We start from the raw sequence: 15130 nt of genomic DNA, 5'->3' as shown, positions 1-15130 counted from the left end.
CCCCAAGCCCACAGTGTTGACATGTCCATTGGGAATGGCCTGGAGGATTGGGTTCAGCTCATTGTGTGAGCTGAATTTCTCTTAATTTGACAGCAAATTAAATTTCAGCCTGCCCCATGAGAGGAGTTGCTTGATTTAACGCTCACACACGGTGGTTTTAATTTATGAAAACTGTATGAGGTATATCAGTGGGTTTGTGATGCTGGGTTTTGCTGGCCTGGCTGTAAGTGCCAAGCACAGAACCCTGTGATGCTCGGCTTTACTTCACAAAAGAAATGGAGGGCACAGTGATCTAGAAACTCCCACATCATAAAGAAATGCCTGAAATATCTTCTATGTCCAAACCAATATGCATTTCCAGCATAATAAACATCCCTTTTGAAAATGTAAATTCGCTTTTTAAAGCCAGTAACAGCAGAATTGGTGTCTCTGCTGGCTGCGTGTAAAAATGGCCACTTGTACAACTACCTGGTGTGCCAGTAGTAGGCTGGGGTCAAAGGTGTGCATGCGTCTGTGTATCTGTATATTTATTTCCATCCATATATGTTTGTGGGCTTTTTTCATATATAAGATGCATAAGTCTGTGGCCTATACAGATTTGAAAACAAAATTATTCACTGCAGCGTGCAAAACTGGCTCCTTTCAAAACAAACTGGCAAAACCAGAGATGCAGCAAACCAAATGCAAGGTGCAGATTGTTTGCGTATTGGTTATCCATACTCCATCTTTACAGGCACGCTTTTTTATTGTAGTTCTAATTTGCACATTTTTATGAAATGTTCTTTAATGTCTATGGGATAAAATACGGTTCAGTGTTTCATCCAACAGTTACAGAAGACAAGCACATAGTTCCCTCAGTCTGGGTTTTTTCTTAGCTTTGACTGTGTCAGTGCAAACTGTTGAGTTGTGACATAGTATGTGGTGACATTGCCAGTTTACCCCTTCCTGTGTATTTTGAAGTTGGATTTGAGATCATAGACTCAAAGTAAGGTTTGGGGTGGAAGGGACCTTAAAGCCCACCCAGTGCCACCCCCTGCCCCGGGCAGGGCCACCTTCCAGCAGCCCAGGTTGCCCAAAGCCCCGTCCAACCTGGCCTTGAACCCTGCCAGGGAGGGGGCAGCCACAGCTTCTCTGGGCAGCCTGGGCCAGGGCCTCACCCCCCTCACAGGGGAGAATTTCTGCCTTATAGCTCATCCAAATCTCCCCTCTGTCAGTTTAAAGCTGTGACCCCTCATCCTGTCCCTCTGCCCCTGATCCAGAGTCCCTCCCCCCTTTCCCGCAGCCCCTTTCAGCCCTGGGGGGCCGCTCTAAGGTCTCCCCGGAGCCTTCTCTCCTCCAGCTGAACCCCCCAACTCTCCCAGCCTGTCCTCACAGGGGGGCTCCAGCCCCCCCAGCATCTCCGTGGCCTCCTCTGGCCCCGCTGGAGCAGGTCCGTGTCCTTCTGCTGTTGGTGCCCCAGAGCTGGACCCAGCCCTGCAGGGGGGTCTCCCAGAGCGGAGCAGAGGGGGAGACTCCCCCCCTCGCCCTGTGCCCACCCTGCTCTGGGTGCAGCCCAGCACACCGTTGCCTTTCTGGGCTGCCAGCGCACGTTGGTGGCTCACGGTCAGTTTTCTGCCCCCAACCCCCCCAAGCCCCTCTCCCTGGGGCTGCTCTCCATCCCCTCCTCGCCCAGCCTGGGTTAGTGCCTGGGATTGCCCCGACCCATGGGCAGGACCTTGCCCTTGGCCCTGTTGAACTCCATGGGGTTTGCCCGTCCCCCCTCTCAGCCTGCCCAGGCCCCTCTGGATGGATCCTTCCCTCCGTCACACCACACAGCTCAGGGTCAGTGGGGAACTTGCTCAGATCTTAATTAATAAAACAGTTATTCATTCCCCTTTCCAGTTTGGACTTAACTGCAGTGGAGGGGGTGGACAGGCAGGTTTCAGGTTTGTTCATGCTCAGGCTTGGGGAGCCTGATCCCTGCTCTGTACCCCGAGCTGCTGGGCTCCCAGTCTGTCCTAGTTTGTCCCAGTCTGTCCCAGTCTGTCCCCTCCTCCTGCCTCGGCTACCCTCCCTCCTCTCTGTGGGTAGGGAACATGATGCACCACTTCTGACGGATGAAATGTAAAGCCCATTTGTACATCACCTATAGAAAGCCCATTTATACATATTTGCTTATGGGTTTGATTCCAGCCGATGATAAAATCCCTTCCTTTCGGTTGTCAAGGTGAAACGTCTCGAGACTTCACCGGGAGGGGGGGGGGGGGGGGGGGGGGGAATAAAAAATCCACCGAACGGAAAATTTCCTCGTGCATACTGCGCATTTCTTGACATTGAACTTCTTGTTTCCTTAAGAGAAGGAAGCGCAGCCACCCCCTCCAGCCTCCTCGGCGTAGCCCCCTTCCTTGCCCCCGCGTTCGGGTAGGCGGAGGTGCTGCCTGGGCAGGGACGTGTGGGCAGATCCCCTTTCAGCATTCCCAAACCGTCTCCCTGTGGCTTCTGGAAGCGCTTGAAATTCTCCTTTCTTTCACTAACCAGCCCTCCCTTTGTCCCTAGATCCCCTCCCCGGCTCTGCGTCCCCAGCGCCCACCGTCCCCGCAGCGGGTGCGTGGCGGGGGGCTGCCAGCCGTACCCCGCGCTGCGCTGCTGCGGGAAGCCCCTTTTTTTGGGGAGCTGCTCCTCAGAAGGGCTCGGTGGCGGCTGTCTTCCCACCACCCACCCCCTGACGTCTCGATGCACCAGGGAGCTGTGCCGGGTTTGATGTTTAGCGGCGGGATTTAGATGTAAATCTTGTAAAATTCCATTTTATGCAGAGACACGCAAATCTGCTCTCGCTCAAAGAGGCTCTGGGTGAAGTTGCAGCTGCGGAGGTACCTGCTCAGAGGATTTTCCTGCAGGCAGAGCACCTCTCCAGCCGGGCAGAGGGAGGGCCGGAGAGGCGGCTGGGGATCTTGTCCAGAAACACAGCCCCGTCCCCGGCTGAGCGCCGTCACGCAGAGCGCACCGTGTCTCAGCAGAATGACCCCGCGCAGGGAGCTCGCAGCCCTCCGAAAGCTTGGCTTTGTCTTCTAGTTTGGTGGGCTGGGTAAGCCAGGCCTTTTGCCGTAGAGACGGGCTCCCTCCTGCCTGTAACCCCGAATCTGGACAGGGACCTGGATCGTGTCCCCCCCCCCAGCCCCGTTGCTGCCTGCACCCGGGAAACCTCATCCCTCGCGTCCACGGTGCGGAGCGGGTTACGGAGGAGGGACCTGGGAGCGGAGTTTCTGCAGCGTCAGAAAACTTTGATTCATCTGTCAAGGAGGTGAATGAACGAGGGATATGACCTGGAAAGGATAAACAGGAAAATGGGGATGTTTCTCCAGCTTGGAAAAGGCTTGCTTCCCCCCCGCCACCGGCTCGGGATCACTGGAAGGGATTATACAAATGAGAGCAGGAAACTGCAGTCAGGGCTTTGCCAGAAATAGATTTTTTATTTTTTTTTTCTTCTGATATAAATGAAGAAATATGGGAGTCCGTAGAGGCTGTTCCACATGCACCCTCACATTTTGATTGCCAGGTCATTTGCATCCGTATATAAAGTGACATCCACCCTGCAATGGGAGTTGACATGTAATCACAAAGAATAAAAACTCCTGGAAAGATCTACATGCCGCTGGGACAACTTCAGAAAGGTGGAAGTTTGGAATAAGAGGAAAAAGTACTGAATATTTTTGGACAAGTAGAAGAGAAGTATTGTCTTGAACGATGTTAAATGTTAATTTTTTACCTAATCGCCGTCATTCGTGGATTTGGTAAGTATTACTTGGTTTTGTCCTGGATCAGAGCAGTTGTGGTGGGCAAAAGGGCTTGAAAATGTGTGATTTTACATTTGCAAAAAAGCAGGTGCTCGATGGGAGCATTGATAAGGATGTGCGTGTTCCTCAAGCTGTGAAACTGTCAGAGTGCTTGCTGAATATTTTCCTTTCCTCTATCTTCCCTGATCAGATTTTGATTTCACAATGCACCCTCACGACGCCCAGTAATTGGGGGTGTGTGAAAAGGGTGGGAAAAGGATGGAAAAATTTTGTATTGTGCTTAATTATTTTTGTTATAAGATGTGTGTGAACATAAATTTTCATTTTAAAAAGTAATGAGTCACTAAAACATCTTTTCACTTGGGTGATTTCATGGTGTTACCTCTGCACCTTCTCGAGTCTGTTGTCAACTACTGTTGCATTTTAATAAGCAAATGGAGCTGCCGCTGCTGCTTCTGCTCTAATCTGGTGGTGTTAGGGCAGAGGGAGTGGGGAGAGAAACTTCAGAGGCACAGCCCACAGCGGGCACCGCAGCTCCTGTTCGCTGGGCTGCACCCAGCGGGTTTCCTTGTTACGGGTAAAGGTCCACTCTTGGAGTTCAGGTGTGAAGGCATCGGGTAGTATGATATGGATGGTCTTATAGTTGCAGATATTCTCTACAGCGTCTTGTAAGAATATAAAATAGAGAGAGAGAATTTTATATTCTAGATATTCAAGAACCCTATTCTGTGGTCTTACATATTCTCTAGGCTTACATATTCTGTAGTCTTACAGAATAGGTGGTCTTACCTGTTCTGGTCTTACAGAGAATGTATTCTGTGTAATCTTACTATTGCTTATAAACGTTTAACTGTGGCTCCCTCTGCAATAGGCTCTGAGATGAACCTAGGCCTTAGTATTTGTATATATCTATAAAAATATTGAGGCTCTGAGGCTTTAAACGGTGCTGTAATACAGTTAGCTTTCCCTCTCCAGAGCGGAGCCTGCTCATCAAGAAGAGCCGTGTGTGGTGTTTCAGGGACAGGAGAATGGAAAGGTAAATATTTAGACAAGAGGAAAAAATGTGTTATTATATTATCGGAAGACTTCTAGTTAAAGCAAATGTTAAGAAAGGAGGAAACGGGGCCCCTAGGAACAAAGAGGCAGCAAGAAGGGGAAGGAAAGAGGATCCCACCAGTTGCTTGAGTTCTCCGTGTGAGGTGCTGTGTCCAAGGACAGGCTCACATTGGTGTGAGGTTTTCTTAATTGGAAAACCAACAGTGTCTGTCATTACATTACATGAACAGTAGGGCTGGGTCTTCCACGGAGAGCTCTCCATGCGGGCGTGTTGAAGATCCCAGCAGGATCTCGACAAGCAGTGGCTACAGGCACATCAAAATTTGTATAACATTGACCTTCCAAAGTAGTTTTTGTGTGTGAGCAAGCTCCGAAGGCACCTGGCCATGTGGGACGTGGTCTGGCACCAGCAGCTCAGGCTGGGCGAGGTTGGGAGGGAAGATGTGTCCTTGCTGCCAGCCCTCAGCGACGTGTCAGCTCTGAGGGATGGAGATAAGTGAGGAATCGCGCGGCTACACCGGACACACCGCGGATGTTGCTCCGCGTTGAGCAGAACCCATACTAGACCTGTCTTGGAGTTATTACCACGGCTTCCCCTTGACGTTTTGGCAGGCGGAGTTGTTGGTTGGATTTAGCGAGTTCCTCTGGAGGAGAAACCCTAGTAGTTTAAGGTAGAGGAATATTGAGGAGGAAAGGGGTGGGAAGTGTTAATCGATTTGCCAGAATTACAAACGCCAGAAGAGGAGAGACCGCGTGCGTTGGGTACAGACAGCACTAGTGCCTGTGCGGAGCAGAGGGTGTTACGGAAATGAGAGTTTCGTTCCGAGTAAGAAGTATGTTTCTGTAGCTGCGAGAGCAACTTAAATAATTTTAGCTCTAGGAAGCGTAGGACTGAAATAAATGCTCAGCAGGATCGTAACCCTAAGAGGGAGGATTATTGGGGTCCCAGAGTCAAGTGGGGCCATCAGAGCCGATCTGATCAATCAGTGAAGTTTTAGGTTATTTAAAACTGAGCAGCTCAAAGGGAGCCCTGTCAGTATCTTATTTACAAACTAAATAATAGTGTATTTACAAATGCAAAGTAAATAATCGTATATTTACAAAGGAGAGGATAGGGGTTATCCTGTGAGAATTCACGTAACCTGTGCACAGGGGGAAGGAGATAAAGCATATTCTGTGCCCCATGCTGGTCTAGTTACAGCTTCGGACTGAGCCTTGCTAATCACAACCTTTGGAACCGCCTGGTTGCCTGTTCAGAGCATGAATCGGGGTGAGATTTGTTAATTACTGTTAGCCATTTGCACTGTTTCTGCAGACATTTTGTTCCCCTTTAATATATTTTCGGTCCTCTTCTGAGCTTCCTTTTCCTCTGTCCCATCATGCCTAAGTAAACTCGTTAACTGAACTTTTAAAAAAAAAAAAAATCATGGACTTTGGCAGAAGCGTAACAGTTCACTAATCCGAACTACCCAAACTGTATTAATTAAATGAAACAAATCAGCCAAGTCACCATCCCCTGTCTGGTGGGCATGAAGGAGAACAAACCACTGCTCCATATTGCAGAGGGATCGTTAAAACCAGGCACTAACGATGCATTTGAGAGAAGCCGGAGCCGGGGGCCAGCCTGGATGGCCTTTAGGCTCGGAGCAAGGGGAGAGGGTGGCTCCCGGCCATGTGTGGATGGTGTGGGGCATCGGTTGCTGCTGGTTTCAGGGGTCAGTGGGGAAGGGCTTTGTGCTGGGCTGAGGGCTGCCCTGGCTGGGCTCGGGCTGTGGAAGCCGTTGGCTTGGGGCAGTGGAAAATAGTTGGAAACACACCGGCGTATCAGTTCCTGTAAATGCAGGGTGGAGAAACGGGAGGCGTCGTGGTTGGCGCTTGTTCGTAGGGACATTTTAAAACCCAGGTCTGTCGCCTGCACACGTGATGCAGAGACCACGTTGGGTCGATGGGGGAGCAGAAGCTCTGTCACAAGATGATGAAGTGATGGAACGAAGCCCCAGGTCTCTGGCTGACAACAAGGGATTTTCCTGGAGGTGCTCCCCAGCCCGCCGATAACCGCCGGCAGCAGCGGGTGCTCTTGGCACATCTCTGTAGCGGGACTGAAATATAAACAGATTTATCACAGGGGTGATAACCACGGGGTGCAAACCAGCCATCCTGACGTTAACTCCTTCAACTCACTTGATGCAAGCTGAGATGTTTGCAGTCAGATACGAGACTGGAAGTATTTTTCATGCTGTGGTACCATCAATACTGACTCTGATTTTTAACTTGGGTTTTGAAGTACTCAAGTTTTGGTCTAGAAGAAAACACTCTCCAATATCACGAGTAAAAATCTGCTCTACCCTCAAGTTATCTTGTTTCCGTGGGGCTTAGCCATAACTTTGGATATACTTAAAACATTTTGGTTGTCTTCATGTATTAATTCCATAGCCTTCTATAAATAGGTAGTATCTTCAACAAAGAAATGATTTATATGCAGAGGGTAGGTTTGAGAGACATAACTCAGAAATCTGTAGGCACAATTTAGAAAGAGAAGGCCAAATATTTCTCTTGTGCTCACAAATGGCTGTAGGAAGCATAAAGAATACACTGTTGAAATGTGTCTGCAGCGAAGACAATGCCTGGCTGAAACGGGATTTTGAACAATAAAATAATGGGGATTTAATTAGGTCTGAGCAATGCAGCGTTTGCTTTCACTGTTTGAGAAGCTGGTTGCGGAGGGATTCTGGTGGAGGAATGGTGTTTGGTATTTAGTGACCTTTCCCTTCATGCTGTATCTTTTCAAGTTGTTTCTGACTGGTTTTGTGCTGGTCTTGCGAGGCGGAAGATAAGAATTAGGGCATTTGAGGTGGCTCTTGTCGTATTTGCATTATCATATTAACATTAATTATCTCAACTTCCAGTGAAATAACCTCTGCAACTTTATTTGGATGGGAAGCTCTTTTTGGCCAGTTCATGTATACCTGGATCTGTCATGCACATGAAGTAATATTTCCAGTCTTTTTCCTCCTCCTCCTTGTTGACTTGTCCAAGAGGCAGAAGGTGCAGCCCTCCCTCGATGCAGACGCCCCTCGCTGTGTCACTCCCTTGGGCAGATCGGGGTGAGCCTGGATGGAGCAGCTGCCCTGGTAGCTCAGCAGATCCCCAGCCTGGCGTCGGTGGGTCCCCAGTGACCCCCTTTGGTTTAGGGGTGACCAGGAAGCCACATGCTGGCTTTCTCATCTGAGTCCAGATTCTTCTTGAGTGCTTTTGGAGAGGAAGGCAGCGGTCTTCATCCTAAAGAGCAGGGGAGCCGTTGGGTGCTCCTCTGGCTCGCTGATGATCTTCCTGCAGCTCCCTGCCAGGAGGGGGCAGAGAGGGGGGATGAGTCTCTGGAGCCAAGGCCCCAGCGCCAGGCCCCGAGGGAATGGCCTCAAGCTGCCCAGGGCAGGGTCAGGCTGGCTCTGAGGAAGGATTTCTGTGCAGAAGGGGCTGTTGGGCGTTGGAATGGGCTGCCCAGGGCAGGGGGGAGTCCCCGGGATCCCTGGAGGGGTTGAAGAGTCGGGCTGAGCCAGCGCTGAGGGATCTGGGGGAGTTGGGAACGGTCAGGGGGAGGGTCAGGGTTGGGCTGGAGGAGCTTCAGGGGCTTTTCCAACCCGGATGGTTCTGGGCTTTAACCTCCAAGCATGCTTCTGCGTCTCTGATTTTTATCCTTCCCCCATCACCAGTGCATGTAAGCTTGAGGGATTATTTTTAATAGTGCTGCAGAGAGTTAAGATCATTTTATTTCTTCCTACATGATCCCTCCCCACTTCCCAGCTATTGCAGCCATGTCCTGAGACCTCCTCCTGCCCCCCCCCCCCGCCATTTCCACCACTGCCCCCCATTCCTCCCAGCATCTCCCCTCGCGTGCTCCGTGGTGGCTTCAGAGATGCTGTCTGGCTCTTCAGAGAAATGCCGGGAGAGCCGTTCTGTGCCGAACCCTGCTCATGCAGCCAGATTTTGTCTCTCAGAGGAGAAGGGCTGGATGAACTGGGACATTTCCTTGGGAGACCGAAGGTGCTGTGAAATGGGTACATGTAGTTTCACAGGATACAGCACCAGTTCATCGAGACAAAGAGTGTTGTGGGTCACTTCCTTACAGAGCTTGTGTTCATGTTCAACAGTTAGATTGATAGAATTAACACCTTTTCATATGCTTTCCCTAAAAAAAAAATCTAAACTGCTCTTAAAGGCTTGTAGTCATTTTATTTTCTAGAGTTTGTAGTGAGAGCTACATAAAAAAGCAGCAGAACCATACGAGTAATCGGGGGGGGGGGGGGGGGGGGGGGGGGGGGGAATATATCCTGTAAAATTATTATAAAATCCCGTTACAAGCCAAGCAACAGTTTAGTTACTTTGCAATTATATTTTTTCTCCCCAAAAAATTAAACTTCGAGAATTTAGTGAAGAGCATTAGCGCTTTAATACATTTGCCATCTGCAGTTTTTAATACCATTTCCATTGTTAATTGCACTGAACAACAGCAACAAAATATTCTCCAAGTACCGGGGAGCGTTTGCCCTTGTCGACGCTGAAGCAGCTCGGCTTTGGTGCCGCGCCAGGAGTGCGTGATTGATCGCATCTGTCTGAGCTGTCACCCTGCGAGGAGCAGCAGAGCCGGGCAGGCTGGGTGCGGTGCCGCTGTCTCGCAGAGCTCTAATTTCGCTGGCCCATTGACGTCACTGGGAGGTTTCAAACCAGCCTGGTATGGCCAGTAAACTTGCACATAAATGAAATAATGAAAAAACAGAAAGGCTGATTCCTAGCGCAGCAGTCACGGGCAGATCGGGCTGCTGGGTTTTCTTGAAGCATCAGGAATCCTTCTCTTTTTAAGAATTTTTTTTTATTTTTTTATTTTTTTCCCTTTTGGTACCTAAATGTAGAGAACTGCTTTTAAGAAAGCAGCAGCATGATGGCAAAGTGATTCTAAAGATGCAAACAAAGGCCCTGCGGTAAAAGAGTCACGTTTCCGAGAAGTCTGTGTCTGCCGTGTCCTCAGGCCAGCGTCGGACATGGACTGTGTGAATATGGATGTGGGAGCTCTCATAGCAGAACCAGATTGATTTACAGGGATGCGTCACTGGGAGCTAATTCACAAGAATAAAACCGAGGTTTTTCTCTTGGAAAACCTTTCCTGTTTTGTTCTTTTTTTCACACCCTTTATCTAGTTAGTATTTAAATAGATAAAACTGCAGTTATAATAAGCATCCAGGGTCATCTGTGGTAAATTGAACAAAGACTATAAAAACGCTGAGAAAGGGGAGACTGGAAGGTGGGGGCTGCAGTAGGAGACCTGCTGCTGCTTACCTGCTACATACAGCCTGGTCTGCCCCAATCTGCTGATTAGGAATAGTGCCACATGCAGCATTTTAATAATTTTGCCGGGTGTCTGCCCCAACCAGCTGTAGTTTCATGAAGTCTGCGATGCTACGGCTGTGTCAGATGAGCTGAAATGGAGCAGAGCTCATTAGAACATTGCCTTGCTGAGAAATACCGGCACCTCCGCTCAGACGGATGCTCTGTTCTTCCAAAGGTAACCAAACGGCTTTTTTTTTTTTACAGTTTAGAACATGATTTTACAACACTCATAAAAAATAAACATGCTATCGACCTTGTTATATCACATGGAGTGGCATCCTCTTGTGTTCTGCGTTACAAGCTTCAGGATCTTTCTTTTGTATATGGTTGCCCTCAGAATTAGGAAAGATGGCTCGCTGCGAGCTGGAGGGTGAGTGGCTCAACACAGCTCTCCTCTCCCAGCAGCCAGATACTGACATAAATCTGCCATAATCCAGGGTTTCCCAGGACAAAACCAGTGGAAATAGGAGTTGGATAACGATTATAAGTTTGGTTTTGCAATGCGGGGAGAAGGACTTTTAATCACACCTTATTTCCTTTAAAAAGTCCCTCTGAGGAATCTCATCGAGATGAGGAATAAATACCATGGCTGTTAATTACAAATTGCGTTACCAGTGCTGAGCAGGATGTAAGCAAAGACGGGGCTGCATATGGGAAAATCCTTTGTTTAGTTCTCGGGGTTAAATTTAGGCTGAGCTTTGGGCCTGGGGAGCAGAGGGCAGTGCCCAACATCCATCTGTCCCGCTCTGGGCATTGTGTTGACAAGGGTCCTCGTACACAGGGTGTGCCTGGCTTTATTCTGTGCCGAAGCAACTCGAGCCGGAGTTAACTCGAGGGGAACGTCGCGTGGCCCCTGGAACAGCTTTTCCATTTTTCCCCTTGGCAAAGGGGACAAATCGCAGGGGACCGGTTCATTGGTCATGTGGAGCTGTTGTCAGGATGGCAGAACTGTAAATCACAAGCTATGGGAGGGAGAGTTTAAAAAAAAATTCACTCAATTTCTAGAATTCTTTGTATATAACAAGCCCCAGGTGGGTCGGAACCCAAAGTTTCACTCATTCCTCCTGCAGGATCCAGATTTCCAACCCATTTTTCCTGGCGTCGCTCGCTGTAGCAGCTAACTGCCCAGAGATTGCCTTACGTGCCAGTAAGTTTGTAGCTAAAAGAAATCTTTATCCCGGTTATTAACCTTTGTAAAAGAGGTTTATGAAGGAAATCCCGATAAAGCTTTAGAAGCAAGCATCTGCATTCCTAAGCCTGCTGAGACACAAGAGTGGAGAAAGCCCAGAAGTTCTTAGGAAGGCCGAGCCCCGTGTTTGCATTCCCCGCCGCCGGTGCCGTGGCACAGGGAGCACTGACCCGCACGCCCAGCATCTCTGCAGCAATATTCCCACAGCAAGAACCCAGAGCAGCCCGGGCCAAGGTGCACGTGCTATAATAGTCCTTAGTTACGTTGCCACCTGCTTTTTAACCGTGTTTTTCCCAGCAGGGGCTCCTGTGCCTCTCACCTTCGGGACTGCTTAACGGATGAGCGCTAAAAAGGCTCCAATTAGTGCATGTGTGCTAAGATTTGCTTTCAAAAGACCATCGGTGAGTCAACTGTGAGTGTTTGTCTCGGGGAAAGGCTGATCCCTGACTAACACTGGTCGAGAACTCTTGCCAAATTTAAAAGTAAACCTTTAAAGCAATAGCCTGAAACGGAAAAGAAAGAAAAAATGAAACCCGGCAACCTCCAGCCAGCTTCTGACAGACCATTTGTTATCGCAGGCAGAACATGTTTTCCCTAATTTTATTCTTGAAAACAGCTCAATAGTTTTTGCAGGAACTTTCCAGGCAAGTTTCATCCTGAGCAAGGCAAGCTTGGCGAGGCTGCAGCATCACACCGAACACTGGTTTTTGCAGTGGGAAGTTTTAAGCGGTATTTGCTGTGTGTTCCCCTCCAAGGTGTTCGTACTACTGTGTGCAACTGTTAACTCCAAATTAGTGTGAGCAGTAACAACAAAAAAATTAAACTGGCTAATGCTATGGTGGTTAACATAATTCTGAAACTTGATGAAAACTCTCACAATTCCTCTCACAATGGAAGATTTCCCCTATTTCCTTTTTGTCTCTGTGTTTGCCTGGACTATATATCAGCATGCAATTTGTGTTTGTGACACGAGTGTCAGACTTTGGTATTACGAAGATTCCCTTCAGCCTCCCCCTTTGCTTTCCAGAGAGTTGCTGGACCACACACAGCATCTGCAACAGGGAATGGGGGGGCCTCTCTTAAATGCCACATGCTGTGTCCCCACATTTGCTTGTCAGTGTGAAGGAGTGATGCTGAGGTTTTCTCCAGGAGCTAGTCCCTGAAAGCTAGAGGACACGTGAGCCTGACCTATATTCATGTTTTCTCAGATGAAGCAATAGGTGTAGGTCTGCCAGTGAAATGACAGTGAATTGAATTCATCCAAGGGGCCTGATTCTATTATAAAATCTTTTTAGAAGCCCTGGATAAAACATGATAGGGTGATAATATAAACTACTGCATCAGTTGATGATTTAAGTAATACAGTTTTGGGATGGGAATACAAAGAAAGCAGAAGACTGGAGAAAGCAAATAGAAATGTAAAAATGCACAGGTAGGAGTCTAGACAATTGCTTCCACAGGATTAAAATCTGTCATCGCTAAAAGCCTATTAAAAGCAGATTTGCCGCGTTTAAAGACACATATATTGTATTGCCTACACTGGCTCAGAAGCTCTTTTGATTTCAATGGCTTGGCCCGCTGTCAAAAACACAAGCATGAGCAAAACACAGCATATGTGATTGGTGGGTTTGTTTATAGAAGTAAGGGAATTAGGAGAGGAACTGAATTTGATAGACAGTATATATTTGGCTTTTAGGAAAGCATGAAATACAACTTCGAGTATTCAAGTCGACTGTCATAAGGGGAAAGCTGTAATTCGGCCAGAAAACTGGCTGTTAGCTAACGATGCGAGTGGGAGGGCCGGGGAGCTTCAGGAGGATCCTGCAAGGACAGGCTGCTTCAGGGAGCCTGTTATTACCTAGCTTGGAGGAATTAATATCTGCAGAGAAATGAGCAAAACTCTTGTTGTCTAAAAGCTGAAAAAAAAATGACAACTAAATACTCGATTTCCTGCCTGTTAGTCAAAGAGAAGGAAAGGGAGCTGGGAAGGGTGGACAGCAGCGTGGTGGTCCTCCGGGTGGGCTGGCAGGGAAGGCGAGACGCGGATGAACCGAAAGGTGCTGAGAACAACGTGCAAAATAAGCTGGTAGTCACCGTGCAGTCTGGAAAAGACCGTTTGGCGTAGCAGACTCGGTATCTAGGGCAGCAGCTGACGTATTTCCAAGGAAGCCACAGCAGTTATTAGGAGTTCAGGGCTTAAAAGCAGCACACGAGGCCGACTGAGCGCGACGCAGCAATGGGGTGGGCTGTGGGGTGACCTGCAGGGCGCTGGAGGACGGATGAGGTGCTTCGTGTCACTGCCCACTGATTCAACCCGCTTCTTCATCTCAGAGAACCTTGAACCTGGTTTGAAAAACCCCCGTGTGTCATTTCAGTGGGTTTTTGTGTTTTCCATCCTGGCTTCAAGAGTACGAGCACTGTGAGCTTTGGGGGAAGGAGCTTGTGCTGTGGGATGAGCATGGAGATGCTGGGCATGGGGTTGGGCAGAGCCTTTCTCGAGGAGGGGCTCTCCCTGGGACACATCCCCACCGGGGAGGGACCTGCTCATGCTTACGAGGACACTGAAGTGGGAGCCTGCTTAAAAACAAACGTTACGGCTGCTTGGGTTGTGCTGGTTCATGATTGCTGCGAAGACAAGTAAAGGTTTTCTGTAGTTTTGTGTGCTTGTTTGGAGGACAGAATAGGAGTTGTTTTAAGGAACGAACGTAAAATGAAAAGAGCTTAACAGCCTGAAGAATTAGTGGCTGGCAAAATCTGAAGGCGCAGTTCATGTAAAAAAGATAGACACAAGTACCTTGAGGTGGTGGCATGTTGATCACGCTTTATTGCACGTGGAGTGCTGGATGTCGCTTGGAGATTGAAAAAAAAAGTGTTTTCACTTGTAATACGTACTAGATTGTTGTATAATGCGTAAGGAGAGCGTTTCATTCAGCCAAAAAAAGTGAACTTTGGGTGTTCCGACTGTTCTTTTCAGTAAACATGTGAAGGTGAAGGGTGCAGGGGTCCTGCGGGACGTGCGTAAATACCAGAAGATGAAAGGACAGAAGGTGTTTGGAGGCGAGGTGCTGAAGGCGGGTGGGGGAAATCCTTTCTTAGCCCTGTGCTACTGTCAGTCTCTCATGTGGCTCTCACGGGGATCTGCCCTGCAGTTCCCAAAGACTTTTGGTATTCACTGAAAATCACAAATAAACCAACGCCACGCCTAGGTGTGGCACGTAAACACCGACAACCTCGATGTGTGATTATTTATTAGAGGTGTTTCTAGCAGGTTTCTCGGAGGCTGAGTAGTCTAATAGCAGGAGATTTCTAACATTTCATACTACGTTATACATTTTGAATTGAGCTCCTGAATCAAGCTGACAGACCATTCTGCTTTAGCTGGTAAGGCACATACATTTTAATTAGATAATCTCTTTCTTTTTGCTAAACTGGATCAGATACCTGTGCTTGTTCCCTTACGTTTCCATAAAACTGTGTGTATTTTTCTCCCGAGAGGGCCTGTTTTACCTGCTGTGTGTGAGAGGGCTCTCCCATGCTGCCAGGACCAGGAGGGGATGCAACCTGGAAGCCCCTGCAGTCAGGATAGGCAGATGCTGATTCTGTCTGAGCAGATACCTTCAGGTTTGGCATCTCAAATTCACCGCAATCAAGTAAAATGTTTAACAGCTTTTGTTTTTATGATATGACCACATGAATCCTAAAACCCCAAAATCTGCTTCATTTAATAGTA

The 15130-nt window shown here is 48.4% G+C and overlaps 1 protein-coding gene across 6 annotated transcripts in view; it reads left to right on the top strand.

Annotated features, from left to right (window-relative positions):
• Positions 1-15130, top strand: part of PDE4B (phosphodiesterase 4B) — a 195889-nt gene that overhangs the window by 94815 nt on the left and 85944 nt on the right. The window contains exon 1 of one of the 6 annotated variants that reach the window (XM_074906023.1): positions 2990-3770. The exons of 4 other annotated variants lie outside the window; for them this stretch is intronic. In XM_074906023.1, the coding sequence (XP_074762124.1) occupies positions 3724-3770 (47 nt within the window). In that variant the 5' untranslated portion in view covers positions 2990-3723. Of the gene's footprint in view, positions 1-2989; positions 3771-13664; positions 13820-15130 lie in introns of those variants that run through there. One more of the 6 variants, XM_074906021.1, reaches the window with a different exon arrangement.

Source organism: Athene noctua, chromosome 5 (genome assembly GCF_965140245.1).
Source record: "Athene noctua chromosome 5, bAthNoc1.hap1.1, whole genome shotgun sequence".
NCBI lineage: Eukaryota > Metazoa > Chordata > Aves > Strigiformes > Strigidae > Athene > Athene noctua.
The sequence above is the reverse complement of the archived record's forward strand: the minus strand, read 5'-3'. Positions and strand labels throughout refer to the sequence as shown.